The 18,986-nt window shown below is 38.3% G+C and overlaps 1 protein-coding gene across 1 annotated transcript; it reads right to left on the bottom strand.

The window, feature by feature from the left end:
- Positions 1-5,382: 5,382 nt before the first annotated feature.
- Positions 5,383-13,779, bottom strand: LOC130991688 (cysteine-tryptophan domain-containing zinc finger protein 3-like). Its single transcript, XM_057916040.1, has 11 exons — positions 13,205-13,779; positions 12,463-12,535; positions 12,248-12,378; positions 11,785-12,159; positions 10,458-11,620; positions 9,540-9,967; positions 7,885-9,452; positions 7,587-7,744; positions 6,906-7,066; positions 6,413-6,567; positions 5,383-6,127 (listed from the first exon to the last, which is right to left on the bottom strand). The coding sequence occupies exons 1-11, from the start codon at positions 13,292-13,294 to the stop codon at positions 5,909-5,911; spliced, it is 4,521 nt and encodes a 1,506-aa protein (XP_057772023.1). The 5' UTR covers positions 13,295-13,779; the 3' UTR covers positions 5,383-5,908.
- Between the last annotated feature and the right edge of the window lie 5,207 nt (positions 13,780-18,986).

The raw sequence follows: 18,986 nt of genomic DNA, 5'->3' as shown, positions 1-18,986 counted from the left end.
GAAATAAAAGTGAATATATGGATTAGCAAAATTTAATACTCCCTCCGTCCCGCTAAAATTGGCTACGTTTGTTTCGGCACGGAGATTAAGAAATGGAGTGTTATGTTTTAATTGAATGGGGCCCATCAAAATTATTGAGTTAATTAAAATAATTTCTTCCTCCTTTCACTTTCTTCTTCATCCACTGCCACCCACCTCCGGCGAAGTCGCCGGCATCAGCCACCCCCTCCTCCAGCGAAGTCGCCGCCACCCTCGTCTCCCTCTGTCCCGCTCGTCTCCCTCATCAGCCACCCCCTCTGTCCCTCAAATCTGCCAACAACCACCACCACCGTCGCCAACAACCACCACCGTCGCCAACCCCTTCAAAATCCACTCAAAAATCAGAAATTAAAAACTAAATCTTGCCCCCAAACACTGTGAAGGCGAATAGAGGGAGAGAGAGAGGACGAAAGGCGGCGGCGGCGCAGGCGAGCCCTAGAGGGAGAGAGGGAGAGAGGCGGCGGCGCAGGTGAACCAGAAATCAAAAACCAGATCTTGCCCCCAAATCTGTTAGATCTGAAAGAGAATAGATGGAGAGAGGGAGGACAACGACCTCGCCCAAATCGGTGCAGGCGAGCCCTAGCCCCCAAATCGGCGCACGACCTCACGCATTTGGGCGGCGAGCTTCGAATCCCCCAAATCGCCCAAGGATGCGACGGTGAGAGGGAGGGAGAGAGAGATCACGAGATCTGTAACGCGAGAGAAAGGGAGAGAGGCGGCGACGGCCGGAGAGGCGAGAGGCGGCGGCGGCGATGGGGGTGGCATCCCGCCGGAGAAGAAGAAAAGAGAGGCGGCTGCTCTCTGCTCTCTATGTGTGTGTTTGTGTGTGTTTGTGTGTGTATGTTTATTTTAAACATAATTGAGGGTTTAATTAGTAACTTAATTAATGATCTAATTAAGTTAAATTATTTCTATTTTTAGAAAGTTGCCAACTTTAGTGGGACGCCCAAAAAGGAAATGTGGCCAACTTTAATGGGACGGAGGTAGTACTATTTTTTTTGAGACGGTTAGCAAAATTTAATATAATTTCCTTTCTCTCTTTTGATTCACTTCGTTTTCCATTTTTATTTCTTTTACGTCTTTCAAACTTTTTTTATTTCGCTCGGTATATTTCCTTTTATTTGTTAATTATTTTTTTTTTACTTCTTTTGAATTATTTCCTCTTTTTCTTCTTTTAATTAATTGAAATACATTTAAAATACACTTAATAAGTAACAACATAGCCGTGGTTATCACACACATGCCTATAGTTCTTTCTTCTTCTTTGTTCATATAGAGTTCTTCTATTCCCACTTAAATAATATTCCCTCCGTCCCTAAAATAAGCTTCTCTTTAGGGACGGCACGAGTTTTAAGGAAAAATGATAAAGTGTATTGATAGTGGAGAAAAATGTGTTATACTCCCTCCGTCCACCAATTCAAGGCCTAGGGCAAGTGTAATTACACTTGCCCTAGGCCTTGAATTGGTGGACGGAGGGAGTAATTAGTATTGGGATAGGTGAAAAAGTGTTATACTCCCTCCGTCCCTAAAATAACTTCATCTTTTTCCATTTTGGGACGTCCCCCAAATAACTTCCTCTTTCTTTCTTTCCATTTTTGGACACCTACCCCACCACTAATAATATTTTATTTATTCTTACTTTTCACTTTTCACCACTCTCAATACTAATTATAACACTTTTCACAACTTCCAATCATAATTATATCACTTTTTCTCCACTATCAATACACTTTACAACTTTTCATTAAAACTCGTGCCGTCCCCAAAGATGAACTTATTTGGAAGACGTCCTAAAAAAGAAAAAGATGAACTTATTTCAGGGACGAATGTAGTAATTTTTTGATTAGTTCAATATATATAAAATCCAAGCTTCCTGTTATTGACGGGTGTAGAAACGTGGACAGAATAACGACGTGAATGTAGGAACCGAGGCAAGAGTTAGACTCTTTCTCCGTAAGACAAAATTGCCCCGCACAGTACACACGGTTCGATGGCAAATGTCCCCAAGATACAACGATTTTAATGAGTACGAGACCTTGTACTAGGAACTCGAACTTCCAGCGAACTACTGAATACTCGGGACTTGAGTATGAACTAGAAGGGAGAATGAGTAAAATAATTATCTAAATTAATTTTTGGTGTGGTTCGATGGCAAATGTCCCCAAGATACAACGGTTTTAATGAGTACGAGACCTTGTACTAAGAACTCGAACTTCCAGCGAACTACTGAATACTCGGGACTTGAGTATGAACTAGAAGGGAGAATGAGTAAAATAATTATCTGAATTAATTTTTGGTGTGTCTAATCTCATTCTGCAGGGCTGTATTTATAGGAGAATGAAGGGTGCTATGAAGAGGTGTCTGCCAGAGGGTGTCTGTTCGAACCAAGCAATGGTTAGAACCATCGCACTGGTTCGGTCAAAGGGGTGCGAGCCAACCACCCCCACCTCAGCAGTCTGATCCAACCGCTGCCACGTCAGCAACCTCATCCACCCAGATTCCTTATCAGTCTGATCCAACCGCTGCCACGTCAGCAACCTCATCCACCCAGATTCCTTATCCGCCACGCGGTGCCACGTCACCGAGCCACATGTTCCACGTCACTACCACGTCACACGAGCCACCGTTTCGTTTGTCAAAACTAAAGGCTCCTCAAAGCTCCTCGCGAGCGAAGTGCAAAGTGCGCCTACAAAGCGTCCATTGCGACAAGTGCGACGTGCACGTGCTCGGCCTCGGAAGGTGCTTCCTCGTAGGAATTTGAGTTTTAGCCTTAAAAGGCTAAGTCAAAACCCACTTGGGTGCACCATAAGGTCCACCATAGAGAAGCACACTTGATTGTTCCTTTATGGTGGAGAGCACTTTATAAATAGCTTTCAACTTCCTTATTTTTCCAATGTGGGATGACACTCCACATTTCCATTTTCAATGGCTATCTTTTGGCATTTAATTACTCATTCAATTCTTAATAGATTTGAACAAGTAAATATACCAAATTAATCTACTCAAAATGTAGATTCCAAATATGCCATTTAATCCCATTAATTACAAAGTAATTATGGACTAATTAAACCATTTATTCCAACACTTCCTTAGCCAGTTAAATTAGCATATGTTGAAAATGGCTCTCTCTCTCTCATATATATATAAATAGTACTTTGTGAAAGAGAGCATAATATATAGTTTCAGAAGAAAGTTGAGCATATGTAAAAATCTGATTTCAAGCATGATAAAATGTTTTGTTCATATTAGGACAAAAATTATCACGTACCAAAAAAAAGTTGTACGAAGATTCTATTTTCTTATATTTCTATGCAAACAATAAAGTTTTGTCACGGTACGGTTCACTTCATACGAAAGGAATATATTAATATATGCCTACAACCAAATACTAAAATATGAATCCATTGCGATATTATTGCATAAAATGTTGACCTAACTCAGTTTATATTCTGGCATATCATTTATTTCATGTTCCTTTGATTTTAAATCGAAACCAGGACCTCAAGACTTAGGCATTAACCTTCTACCACTAGATCAACGCGCACACATATATACTCCCATTTATCAAAATATTAACGGTAGTATTAATTTAGTAGTATTCCAATAATTTAGACTGAAATGTTTTTGAAAGTGGGCACTTTGGCACAATAGAGATTGTTGTGTTTGTTTGTTTTGTACAGTTTCTACTTTCTAATCCTTTTCTTTTAACATCGCTATAATATATTTTTCTTAGTTTCATTTTTCTCTCTTCTCTTCTTTCTAACGTCTCAATTATGTTTACAATTATTAATTGAAATAATTTAAAATGTTTTCATACATACTTCAAATTGGATACTCAAATTCAGAAAATTAAGAGTACTACTTTCTCTAGATCAATAATTTTATTTTTATTTTTGTTGCGGAAAGCGAAATAAAAGAAGGGTTAATTTCGTTTTTCTTAATTTCCCAACTATATTAAAATTGAACCAAACATGAAAATTTGAAAGCAAGAAAACTTAGAATCCCCTAAAAAAAGTCTTTAGAATTTATTAATCACCGATTATAATTAAATAATTTATAATTAAGATTAATTAATATGCATGCACCATGCATGCAGTCGCGCGTTTTAATTAATTGATCATTTTATCAGGGTTATATATTTTTCTGTTATTACCTTTTACTCCCTCTGTCCATAAAAATTGTAGCCTTTCTTTATTTGAAAATTACCTCTTATATATCAAATCTCATTCACTATCAATATAAATTAAAACTCGTATCTTTCAAATTACACTATGATTTATTTATACATGAAAGTAGAACACTATAGAAAAATTAAATTTCAAAGTGACACGATATGATACGATACGATACGACACGACACGTCTTTCAAAACGACACGACACGATACGATACGATACGACACGACACGACACGACACGACACGACACGTGTTTTATCTAGGAGGGATACTAGTTGGGTGTTCGAAGTTAGTGTCCTCACATAGTGCATAGTGATAGTGTTAGGCTGCAAATGCATCATATCATATCATATCAAGCAATTATTCTTTGGGAATTGACCAACCCTAAAGTTTATACTATTTGGGACAAGTGCGTGTGAATCCCCCTCGCAACGCGTGGCTCCGCATACAATAAACCCACTAATATTTCTTACAACATTTCACCTACATAAATATCCCATTTTCCAGTCGTACAAGCAAAATATTCCTAAAATCTTTTTTCTCTATTTCTTTTTTATTAGTATACTTCTTGATTTTTAAATAGATTTTGGGTAGAAGGGGTTTGACCATTTGTTCGTGATTCCTAACCTAACTTATTTAATAAAATTTTCCACCAGTATCAAAGAGTATTTGACATTACTTTTTATTGAAAAAGCTATATTAAGATAAGCTATACTATTACATCTTCTTCCTCTCTTTGCACTACTGTATCTCTTGAAATAGGTTGGTTCTGTTAATAATAATTATAATAATAATAAATTTTTTTTTTTGAAAGGACCAATCGAAATTCTTTGAAAATTTTGGGAGAAGGTTCACAATTTGTATGAAGTGGTCGAATATATTTCCCCTGTTCCACGAAAGTTGAGCAATTCCTTTTCGACATGAATTTTAAGGAGTTGGTATTTTGTGTGTTAAGTGTGGTTGGTGAAAAAATGAAAAGGTAAATAAAGGAAAACACTTTGACGTATAAAGAAATTGCTCAAGCTTCGCGGGACAACCCGAAAATGAATACTGCTCAAATTTCGCGGGACGGATGGAGTAATATTTATAGATAAAAAAAAACCTTATAATTTAAAAATAGTTGTTACTCCTACCAAAAAATAAAATAAAATAGAAAATCCTCAATCTGGGCCATTGATCTTCGCATGATCTTTGATTAAAACGAGCAACGCCCTTGAAAACGTCGAGCCCTAATATACAGAAAAAATGTGGATGATTTGATGATGAAATATTGATAGTCCCTCAATGGAAAGGACTGATGATAGCTCTATATTGACCTCTCAAATGTGACTAATGTTATCTTCATCTACACTAACAGACTCTTATCTAACCTATCAATGATCTATAACCTACAATACCAAAACTTACGGGCTCCGAATCTCGCGGCTTCGACGCCCACGAAACCCGTTCCCGGACGACGTTTTATCAGAGTTTCGAGCATGCTTTGCCCTAATCTCATGGAGAACCCAACCAAAAATGCTTTTACAAGAATGGAGAAAGTAATCCCATTTTGTACACATGTACAGAAATACAATTAGCTGTTGTGTGTTTTGTTTTTGTTCACCTGATTTAGTGGCGCTGCGCCGGCAAGCCTCCTCTGACGGCCGCTGGCGGAGGGAATCAACGAGCAAACACCGTGGTTGTGTATTTTGACTACTCTCTATCGCCACGGAGACCTTGGCGGTTGATGGAGTTGAACGCGAGCCGTACCAAACGTACTAGTTCCTCTACATCTTGAAAACTGAAGTCGATAACTCTCTTGATCGAAGCAATAGCCTCTTTGTTCTGAGACTTTTTTAGTTCGACGTGGGCGGCTGCAAACACGCCTTGCGATTTCTTGGCAGCTTCCATTGCAAAATTGACATCTTTAGTCTGCAGAAGAATTAGCTTAAATTCATATTCCAAATATACCAAAATAATATTGAGATTGATATAAGGATAAAAGAGGCACACTCCAATGCATCCGTCCTAATTAAATCCTAATTGTGATTAATAAACCCTACAAGGGATTAATAAACCCTAATGGGACACAAGCTTTTGCCAAAGATAAAACATCAAATTAAAGTGAATGCATTTCCATGTCAAACCAAAACCACGAAATCGTGACCACCACAGCAAAGAAGAGGCAGATAACGTTATTTTGGTCAATCAACTTACAAAATCGAGCAGCCGAACAAAGTTGGGGCGGTTGCGAGGCACTATAACATGATTTGCAGCATGAGGGCCACTGCCTTTAGACAATGCGGCCTTGTCCGCCATTGCTAAATTATTTAAGTTATCAACATCAGAAGCAGAAGATGACGGAGATTCACCTAATCAGACGAGCAGATCTAGCATCAATAGAAATATTATATGGCATAATCTAACAAAATTGACAAGAGCATATCCATCAACAAGTAAAAAGAGATAAAGATAAATACGAAACATTTCCAGTTATTAAGACCCGAAAGTGACAAAGCAAGTTCTAATAGACGGCATTCATTTGCTGATAGTGCAGACAGTTAAATACGTTTAAGTTATTTCAAAAGGGGTTCCTAAAAGTAGTTCGCATGAAAAGTAGCCCTTCGACTAAAATAGGTTACTCAAACCATAGGGTCCAAAATTATAGGCATGGTGAATTACAAAGATTCAAGAAAACGAGTTACCGTACCTTGTGGAACCATTTGTAGACTCGATTGCAAATCTAGGCAAAATCTGCATGCTGATGAGCTTTTGCAATAAACTACCTTCAGGTAAGCCACCTCCATGCATTTATACGCCAAAGCAGCAAAGGTGAATTCATGGCCTTTTTCATATTCACTTGCACATATTCTGCAGAGTATGTGAAGCTAATGAGAATTCCAAAATAAGTAGTAATCATATTCATATCAAGAAGCTTCATACCAGAGGTAATTCTCAGAAGAATAATACTAAATCCAAGTTTCAAAATTCACCCCAGATTGACTATTTGAATCCCGAATAGTGCGCTATCCTTGTAAAAACTTGGCTACAAATTTTGCATTTTCACTACACATGAAATTGGTTTTAACTCTCATCTCCAGCCATGTTGCTATCATACGACCTCTAGGCACGATGTCAATAGAGTAACATAAGAATATAATCTGTCAAAACTCTAATCTCCAAATTAAACCAAACCCACATTTCCGAATACATAGCAACCAAGTTCGGTTAAGTGCATAAAAACGATGTTTAATATTGATTTTGCTTGGAGGAAAATTCAGATTAAGCACCCCTGCTCTTGCACAGATCTTACCCCAATAATATATCAAAACAAAGTTTTGCCCACAGATTGAGAAGTTGCTTAGGACTCGGGTTCCGACTATCTACTTACTTGCAAAGTTGGGCAGCAGCACCATACGTTTGCATTGGACTCATATCCATCTGTTTGCTAGGCTCTGCATCGCAGGCTTCTAGAAGCGAAGCTCCATGAAGAAACTTTAGGGCCGCTTTAAAGTATTCATAATTACTTTCAGAACTAAAACCAGAATTCTGAAAAAGATGATGTACACGTGAGTTAGATACGGTAGAGCAGAGGTATAGAAGAGTAAACATCCACACTTTAATTTCAATAACTGACACTTTGGAAGAGAATGATATATGTGCAAACAGATTAAGAAACAGAGAAAGACCTTAATTAGATCGGCATGGGTTCTGAGTTCTTCTGCTTCTTTTAGGACGTCTTCAGCTTCTTTCAAAGAAGTAGATGCAGTAGCACCAGAGACATTCTTGTTCCGAAGGCTTGCATTGAGAGGCAAAGATTGTTGCTCTGCTTCACTATTAATGTTTTTGTTAGTAGTACCTTTTTGAGACTTTGATGTATCGCCAAGTACAGAAGCATCATTGGGTCTTGAGTCCATAGGACTTCTTTTCAAGGAACCCAATGATCCCAATGCAAGTTTGCTAGGACGAACTGCACCTTGTTTATCTCCCTGACGCAGGTCAATGCGGACCTTTCCGGTCCACGGTTCAATTGGAGCGGAACTTTGCTCTATTCTTCTTGGAGGATCATGTTTAAGGCTCTGCTGCACAGCATCACTGCTGCAGGGATTGCTCGATTCTAGATCATTCTTATCACGTTCTCTGTGTATAGATTGCTTCTCACTTCTGCTGTTCTTCGATTTTCTGATACTGTTCTTACCAACAACAACTGGACTGTTTTTAACAGACTTAAGGCTGAAATCATTGGAGAGAGGATGTTTCGTGTTACCAGATACTTCATGTTTGGATGCACGATGGTTGTCATCAACAGCTGTCTCTTTATTCAGTTTGTTCTTCAAATCTAAAGTTTTTGAGCCATTGTCCACAGTTAGACCAGATTTTCTCCTCCTAACTGTGCTGAATTCAGAACTCTCGTTCATGTCCTGCTTCTTCACACTGCTTACTGCACCAACGTCATTGAACCTAAGATCGACTTTCCCTGCAGTCTCGGTCATCATTGGCGACACCTGGTTCGGATAGAGCATCCTCATGGGAGACGAAGAAACCGACTCCTCTGGCGAGCCTTTCACCTCAACATAGCTAAGCCTGTTTTTGCGGGAATCGGAAACCTTGGAGGAGCTTGAAGTGGCAGCCACTGACGGCTGATCACACCCCAAATCCTTTCTCAGTTCATCTATATCTTCAGTAGTGAGACGCAAGCTTGCTATAGGTTTCTTCACCTGCTGTTCCTTCTCGATGCTCCTATTTGTCGGATATTCTTTATCCCCCAATTGTACACTTCTTCTTTTCAAAATATCACCATCCCGACTTCCTCTGAACTCATCATCTTCATTATGAGATACTCGCAGTTTCTTATCTCTATGAAAATCACCATCTTTGTTGTTCTCATTGATCGAAACTTTTCTTTCTTGGCTATGTACATTATCCTTCAATTTTATCCTTTTGGCCGTTACCTGTCCACCGTTACATGTTTCCACACGCAGGGGCCCATTATGTGGTACATCGTGCATAACTTTTTCATGCTTCACATTAATAATATTACCCGGTCCTGCAGAGATAACTTCCTTTTCGGAACTCTTTTTCTTCCCATTCCTCAAGGCTGCCTTACTCGGCAAATCCAGTGTCACACTGTGGCCATTCACGCCAAGATCATTGTCGAATTTAGGCACATCTTTAGACTTAGTCCTTTTTACTTGCCCCTTCCCCTGTAAACACTCACCCGCCTCCTGCTTGATTTTTTTCCTCGGATTCGAATCATCTGCAATGTTATATTCAACCATCAGCAAAGAAAACCCTCAAAGTCAAAGAAACAAGAGAGAACGGCAGCTATAAATAGACAACATACCTCCTGCCACATGATCTCCTTTTCGTTTATTTAGTTTGGCCAAACCAGACACTGATTTACTTGGGTGCTGCATATCGATTTGGTTTGTAAAATTTCCTCTTGCAAGAGACGGCTTCACATCCTTTGTGCCACCATTTTCCAGATCCGGCAGTGGCATTTGCATTTGACTATTAGAATGAAGTGGATAACTCGATCTAACTGCACTCTGTCTTTTTTGCAGTTTCTGCTTCTTTATTGGATCAGACGCAAAGTTCTGGTGGTTCTGATTCAAATCGTGAGCAGTAATGGTAGTAGCTGCACCACCGTTCACGGTTCCATTTGCGTGAGCTTGGAAATTGTGTTGATTTTGAGGGACAGAAACTTTATACAATGCGTGAAGAGCTGCTGTAGTTTCATCTTCACTAATGTCGCAACGATTATATCCTGGACTGCAGATTAAGAAAACTGTGATCAGGTTCCTGCTTAATTGAATATGCAATTTTCACATGACTTTAAAATGTTGCAATTACAATACCATCTTTTAGTTTTTTGCAATTACAACATCCCCAATTTTTTTCCAGCAATAAAACTGCGTCGTTTCATCAGTAAGCCCAACAGCACCTTAGTGGTACACATAAAACAAACTTTGCTGAAATATTGGAGATTGCAAAAATTAGGTGGTGTTGTAATATCAACGTTTTGAAGGTAGTGTAGAAATTGTAGATTTGGTTAAACATTGCATTAATTCCGTCAATTAACCCTTTTTTCTTAAATCTAAAAGTGAAATGAACAACATAAAGAGTAAAAGGCCCAATTGATAACTCAAATATTCATTTTAAGACTAGAAGTTCTATACTTTCATTAACAGAATCAAACTGCACAACTAAATAAATTTAACAACCAAATAATGAACGACGAGGTGTCAATCAAGAAACTTACAGCCAGTCTAGCATGCTGCATACCCACTTATCAGGAAGTTGGTCCGGATTTGTGCCATATGGTAGAAGACGCCACGTCTCGCAACGGTCACAGCAAACCCACTCTTCTTTTATAAACACAGGGTTTACCACTGGTACTGCTGCAGCTGGAGGCTCTACCATGCGGCTGTTAGCTGGCACACTGTCTATATATTTCTTATTACTTAAACTCTCCTTCGATTTATCAGCAAGTGCAGATTTCGCCTTCAAATCATCAAGATTAAAGTTCTTAGGCGAATCAACAGAGGCCCTCTCCAATAAATGTTTCGGGTTCTCCATATGTTCTAAACTTGTCTGAACCGCATCTTTTCGGCCAAGATGAGCATCCTTCCTTGCACTGGATTTCTTTTTGGGTACAGCAGAGTCACCATCCCTCAAACTATCCGATTTCAAAGCTTTCTTTTCACTACTTTGACGTACTTTCAACTTTTTTCCCCCTTCAACAGATAAGCTCCCCACAGGACGAGGATCAGACTCGTATAGACCAGTTTTCAAAGTTGAGTCGTCCATAGCATTTTCAATCCTTTCACCTTCGGAATAAGCTTTGAATGAAGGATAACTTCCTTTACCTCCGCTCTTGCCAAGTTGCCCGTGATCAACTGAAACATCCTTCTGAGAAATCGAAGCCCTGTGTTCCTCGATTTTCTCTAGAGAAGTGCATCGAGATTCCACTTGCTCATGCTTGCCATGACTTTGGCCAGAACTGTGTTCAAAGGAAAAATCCTTAACCGAATCACCAGAAACAGCTCGTCCTTTTTCCCTATTCTTACTTACCCTCTTATTAATTAGGACATTCTTATCCGATTTCTTAACTCTATCAGGCAAAGATTTGCATTTCAAGTCGTGGGATGGCTGCATGTTGCCTTCCATATTATCACCGTGCGAAGTTTTCTGCTCACAACCATCAAGATCCTCTAGGTTATCTTTCAATTTGTTGTCAATAGTCTTTGTCTTCTTCCCCCTTAGAGCATCGTTATTCAAGATCTTAATCGACCTTGCAGAATTCTTGGGAGCAGCTTCATGCTCACTTTCTAACTTATATTCTCTTTCTCTCGTTAAGTTCAGCAAATCTTCACACAGAGGTGAAAGAAGAAACCCATCGGACATTGGAAAAGAAGTCATCGTCTGAACCAAAAAATAAAACAAAAAAGAAACACAATAAATCAACAAGGCCCACATCAGAATACATGTATCAGTGTTCACCTATAAAAAATCCTTACTAGCTTGAACCAAAAGATGGAAAATCAGAATGTAGCCCTCTAGCTAAAAAAGTCAAAAAGGAATCACACCTTAAGCATGTAGGCAGGAGATTCATTAGGTATCTCACAAGTCTCGATCAGTAACTCATCACTTTCATCATGACTGTTTCCCTCCGAGGAAGATGGAGATGTGAGCCCTAGACTGTGAATTTGAGCATTATAGCGAGCCACCCTTTCGGGTCCCACCTTGATGCGAACCTTCAGTGTTCTTTGATCTAGTGGATTGCCTAACTTACTAGAAGGAAGTTCATTTTTTCCTGGAAATGTCTCGGTAACTTTACCCGAAGACAAGGTTGCCTTTTGTCTGTGAGAGGAGGTTTTCAAGGTCTGTGATGCACGCGCACCGGGGGAGGAAGAAGCATCATCCCTATGAGTCGAAGGTGTGATTGATTTTTGGGGGGGTCCCTGCGTGGTAACACGGCCCATAGTGCTGAGTAAACGAAAAATTCTCATTCACGCGTACAAACCGTTAATTAAGGACTCGACCATATACCTCTGGACAGGCATTGGGAGATCTAGGCAAGTGGGAATTTTGAACTCTTGGTGGAGATTTTGGCTGCGACCAAATTGAAGGAGAGCGTTGATGTGTGGGTAAAAACGAGCCATATCCACCAAACTTTGCCCCTGCACAAAGCCACCAAAAATAATTCAGGGCACTAAATTCGTATGATGAGAAGATAAAAATGGGTCTGTTTCTCCACCACTCACCCAAATTTTCCGCAGAAACCCCGCCTTCAAAATCTTTCTGCAGATGGCCCAGTATACTCTGAACCTTCTCTCCCTTTTATAAGCAAGAAATCACAAAGTGAACAATATAGTTGAATAAAACTAAATATGAGAAAAAAAAAATAACAAAATCATTCAACATGTATAACTGATAGCCACACAAGATTGAATAGTTAGATAACGGGTTATTGAATTAGTTACATGCTTTGCAAGCATAAGAGTCCACAACGTAATGCAAAAGGACAAGATTCAATGACCATCTCAATTATGATTATAGACAGGGTAATAGCTTATATTGTACTGCATCAATATGAATCTCGTATGCTTCAAGATTATCATCAACATTTAGCAAGAAGATCACAAATGTTGTTCTTTTCCATCTTCCACAAATCCAAAACAAATGAAACTAGCCCACAGTGCATTCAATTTAGATAGATGCATCTTCTTATCATTGTAGGTGACATGAAATGATCATCTCATTCAGTTCATTTTAGCCAATCAAACTTAGCAACTCGAGAAAAGGTCAAGCACATTCGACTGCAACCTCATCCCACACACACCAATACATTCGACCATCCACCCCCAATTATCAAACATGTAAAGGTGCACTTCCGTGTTAGTGAACCACAGCATGCTTGATAACTTCAAAAGCAACATAAATTGCATTATTTGTCCAACATTGAACAGCATTAATTGCCATAGAAGCAGATGAAGAAACTCATACAATGTAAGAGAGAGCTATATCAGGATCAATGGTTGCATCATCATTGTAATAGCAAGTCTCTCCTTCTTCAAGCTCAGGCTCCTGAACCATCCTGGCCCACAAATAACCCAGAACCCTAACCCTAAAACCTCCCCCCCAAATTGCTCAAATTCCCCCAAACCCAAATCCAGCCTCTATCCTAAAATCCAGCATATCACCTCCCCAATTAAAGAACCGAACTTTAACCCAAGAAAGCAACTCACAAAACCCACAATAACCCACTAATGAAACACCTCCAAAAAATCCCTCCCAATTCCTCGAAATTGAAAACCCTAATCCAGACAATGGTTGATCACCACCATATACAGAAGCACACGTGTGCCAAATGTATTCGCATAAACTCCTAAACGGAAACGAGTAAGCGCAATCCAAAAGAATCAATTTTTCGCAGGAATTGAGTAACGATCGAGGCGATTCTCAATGTAATGCTCCTTATTTGTTGTTTTTTTTTTGTTAATTTAAGTGTATGTAATATGTATGTATATTTTTTGTTATTGCATACAGACACCATATGAGGGGGGAAGAAGGGGGCGGTGGGGTTGGGGGGTGGGGGGTAGGGTGTTTCTTTTCTTTCTCTTTCCTTTCTTTTCCTTTTTCTTTCCTTTTCCCCCTCTCTTAAGGGAATTTTTGTTTCTATCTTAATAGTTAACTCCCTCTTAATTTTCTCTTCTTTTTATTATTTTCCTCTTTAATAATTTAAAAATTAGCAAAAAAAAATATGGCAATTTTTCTAAATTCTATCATTACTTCTATTAGTCAAATTTATTTATAAATATATTATTGAATTTTCTACCTGAAAGTATCATGTTTCTATAAGCTTAAATAGTACTTTCTTCATTTTATTATAAAATGACACAAAACTTTTGAACATATAAAACAAAAAGAAGATGTAAATTGATTGAAAATATTAGAACTTACACTTTCTTAAGAATTAAATTTTATTATCATTTATAAAAATAAGCCAGCATACTGGGACAATTCAAAATTAAATACATACTCCCTCCGTCCCGCTATTCATGTCCCGTTTCTTTTCGGCACGGAGATTAAGGAGAATGAAGTAAGTAGAATAAAGAGTGTGGTCCACATATTTAAGTTTGTGATTAAGGGATTGTTAATGTTTGATGATTCTAATGAAAATGAAAAATTCCTAAATAATTAAAATTCTGAAAATGAAAAATTGAAATTATGAAAAACTAAAATTCTTAAATGAACATAAATTTTCAGAAATTGGGCGATTTGCAGAAATTTGGGCGAAATTGCAGAAGTTGGGTTGCAACCCACCAAAATCGAAATCGAGCTCAGAAATCCGAGGCGAGAAACTGCTTGAGATCTTTGGAAAGAATCCCGAGTGCGTCGGCGGAATCGGAGACCATTTCAGCTACTGAAGTGAAGGCAGCCAAGAATTTGGAGAAGCTTTGCCTCCTCTTAACAACACAGGGGAAGTTGTAGAGCTTGTGCACGCCGTAGCACGTGAGTCCCACAACAAATGCCCACTTTCTCTTCTTCTTTGCATAGTCTAAGCCTTTCTCTAACAACTCTAAGCCCATCAACACCAAAATCTGTGAAATGATGTGAGAGACAAATTAATGGTAGAGCAATTGAAATTGGGTAGGATGGAGCGGCGATGCAGATTCAAAGGTGAAATCAAACGATTTCCCCCAACCAAATCTGCAACCCAAATTAGGGGTTAGGGTTTTGCAGAGGGTCAGGGGAGATCAGAGGTGAGAGGCGGAGGCGGAGGAGATCAGAGGGAGGAAAAGGGCGACCGAGGGCGGCGACGTGAGCTGCTGTCGCTCGACCGAGGAGTGGGGAGAGGGAGCTGTTGTTGGTGACGATGGCGGTGGCTCTGTGCTGGATTTGTGAGTGGAAGGAGAGGCGGCCGTGGCTTCACTGAGCGCCGAAGAGAGGTGACAGATCCGGCGTCCACCGGAGAGAAGGTGAGGGTGGAGGCGCAGAGAGAGAGAGAGTCGAGAGTCTCCTTGAATTCTAGGGTTAGATGTATTTTTGATCTTTTGTATTAGACATTTAATTAGTGTTTTAATTAATGTTAAGCATTCCCTTATTATTTCCTTTTTAGGAAACGGGACATTATCGGTGGGACAACCCAAAAAGGAAAATGGGACTTGAATAGCGGGACGGAGGGAGTATCATTTTTAATGAGACGGAGAGAGTATGGATTTTGGTAGATTTTGCAATGACTACATGACTTTCCAAATGTTATATCAATTACGATATTAATTTCTATTTTTGTACTTAAATATGGATTTTTTTTTTTGAAAAAAAGTTATTACTCAAGAAAAAAAGAAAAAATATATTCACACTCTAGTTCTCTAGGTGACTCGAATCCCCAATTTATTAGTTAAAAGAGAAGTGTCTTACTAACAGACTGCACTTCATCGTCAACTATTGATCAATTTTTGGTAAAACAAAATTACAATTCGGAAATCAGCGTCGTATTATTTAATTAAGTTTTGTCAATTTGTCAAAGCTTTGTTTTCATTGTGGGACACGTTACGTTCCTTTCTATCACAAATTTGGTCGATGTTTTAATTGCAGACAGATTATCATAATCATTGACCAATTGAAATAGTGATTTCTAAACAAAATTATACTAGTATTTGCTCGCCGAGCGATGCAAGGAATAGTTACAATTAAAAAAATAAAAAATATATATAACTAAATTAAAATAATCTAAATAAATTGATATTGTTTTTTAAAATAAATTATTATATATAATACATTATTATTCTATAATAATTACATAATGTCATATTAATAATTTTTATATTAAAATAATTACAAATATATAATTTTAAAAATTAAAAAATGAGGATATTGAAAGACAATATATTAAGAACAAATACATAGCATAGAGATGTGAACGGGTTTTGTGCATTCCTTTGTTGGGCTCTGCTTCACGAATACTTTTAATTATGAAATAGAGACTTAAAAGTCAAATATCTGATATGTGATTTCTACCTTCTCTACACACATTAAATAAGTGACTTATATTCACTTTGCACTTTTAACACTTTATTCTTAATATTTGTGCCCGAAGCAAATATGCCAAGGTAAGTGAGATGAAGAGAGTATATGATTGTGGCTAAAATATGGCGTCGCCTCTTTTTTTTATTATTCTTACGTGTGTTAAGTCCAATGATATTTGATTTTTCCCCTAAATAGCGAAATAATTGAAGAACCATCAAAATATCATATAGACAAAAGCGCAACAACAAACTCATGCCATAACTCAAAATTACAGCAGACGTTGCTAATTGTTGTGCTAGGAATTAAGCTCAACATATAAATAATGAAAAAATTAAAAGAAAAACTACTAAATCCTACGAGTGATTAAAGCTTTTATAGTGAAAGCTTCTGAAATCCAAGCTATAGGACTACCTTTGTTGTACAACTTCCAACCGCTCTTTACGATGATCATGATCTCAATTGGTAAAAACAGGAGAATTTTCAAGGATGAAAGAGAATATTGAAGATGATGAAATATCCAAAGAATTGTGTATTGCTCTCGTACGTGGATTATAGAGGATTTGTAAAGTCAAGTGTGGGTATCCTACGATGAGACTATTACCCGTTATTTATACAAGAGTTAAATATCAAATGCATCCCTAACATAGAGGTCTTTATCATGTCTAGCACCCTATGATCGAGGTTGGTTCAACTAAACCCCCGAAGTCCTTAATTTCGTGCAATTAGGCCCTCCGACTTAACGGCCGTTTAACACCGTTAACTATTTTAATTTAATTTTATTTTCGTTGATGGTGGGACCCATGCTTTCTTCTTTATCAAGTTCGCCGGAAACTCGCCCGAAACACGTCTCCACCGCCGCCACTGTTGAAGCATCGAGCTCTGACTCGTGCATCTCCCGACACTTCTCATGACTGATGAAATATTGCTTCCCCACCACCCCTCCGCCCTCTCCACCACCACAATCGGCGGCGCCGACACCACCATTTCGAGCCTCCCTATGACTTTGTCCCAGAATGCCTCTCTAGAGTCCCTCACTCCATCCTCCCTTCTCTCCCTTCCGTCTGTTGCAGTGGGCCTACCTCATCAACTCCCCCGCCTTCCACCTCCTCCACCTCGACCACCACACCCTCTTCCACCCACCTCTCTCTCTCCTCGCATTTTTGATTGATCTCAATTGGCCGAAAAATATACATCATCGACCAGATGGCGATGCTGCGGTGCGACATGTGGACAGGGACGCTAATGCGCAAGGGCGGGATGACCTTTCCGAGAAAGAAGTTCGTCGTCGCCGCGGTCGACGAGAAGATACTCGTATCACGTATAGCACCCTATACTTGACTTGAGTTCAACTAAACCCTCGAAGTTCTTAATTTGGTGCACCTAACGGTGTTAAACAGTCGTTAAGTCGGATGGGCTAATTGCACGAAATTAAGGACTAGTTGAACTGACATCGAACATAGGGTGCTAAACGTGATAATGGCCTCTATGTTAGGGGTGTATTTGATACTTAACCCTTTATACAATATTACAGACTAAGGGTAAGAGGGTCTTTTTCCAATATCAATGCATAAATCACTTCTTATTTACTAATCGTGAGAATCTAACAAATATTCATTTGTATCTAACTCCTTTATCTTTCCTTTCTAAAGTTAACTACAGTTGTCGACATTCGCATCACGTGTTCCTCGTGAAGACTTTCAGAGCTGGTTATGTTTTACACCTGTGATTGTCTCCAAACTTGTTCGGATTTGTCTTCATCTTACTTTATGTTTTCTTCATGGACATCCTTCATAGCCGATTAGTCTTATCAACGTCTACAACGTTGCCCAGGTTTGACATACTTTAACTGATTACGCCCCACACGATATTTCATATTCAATATTGTCAAACACATGGTAAATATACTTATATGTGTGTGTGTGTGTGTGTAAAAATTATAAATCTTGCACTCAACTTGTAGAGTAACTGCAATTAACGTATAACGTAATTGTATTTTTTTTGTAATAATTGCAATGTAATTGTGGTCCCCTCTGAGATTCAAGCCCAAGACCACTAAAATACAGATACTTTACAAGTCAAGTGTAGTTATCTTATAGGTTCAGTGCAAGAGGGTTGTAGTTTGTATGTTAAGAGAGGTTTTTATTTGATCCAATATATAAGGAAATGTTCAAGTAAAAACCAATAAATAAAACACGAACGAAAAATCATTTTCAGTCATTTAATCATTAAGATCTACAATGAATGCATCATCTTGGTAGATAAATGCAACACCTGGGTTTGAATCCTGAATGAAGCGATTTTTTTTTTATTTTTTTTAGTGCAATAAATTAAGCAGCGAATGTATTAACTTTTTACAGCAAATAAGTGATTTTAATAATTTTCACGTTCATATAAAAATTGTACTCCCTCTGTCCCATTATTTATGACACGTAAGGAGAAGAAAATTAGTGGAAATATGTGTGTGGTCCACATGTTAAGGATTATGTTTAGGGGATTATTTATTATTCTTATTTTGTCAATATAAAATAAAATATATTTCCTTATCATTAATTAAAATTACAAGTATGAAATTAATTAATAATGCCAAATAATTTGAAATTAAAATAATCATCCATTAGAGTCAGAGGATTTTTTAGGACAGTAACTTAGATTGATTTGGAAATTAGGACAATAACTTTCGGACTTGTAAAAATAGGACACTAATTATTTTTTAGAGTAAAATAGGACACTAATTAATAAGCGTCGTAAAAATAGG

Source organism: Salvia miltiorrhiza, chromosome 7, assembly GCF_028751815.1.
Source record: "Salvia miltiorrhiza cultivar Shanhuang (shh) chromosome 7, IMPLAD_Smil_shh, whole genome shotgun sequence".
NCBI classification, from domain to species: Eukaryota; Viridiplantae; Streptophyta; class Magnoliopsida; order Lamiales; family Lamiaceae; genus Salvia; species Salvia miltiorrhiza.
This window is presented reverse-complemented; position numbering and strand designations above follow the sequence as displayed.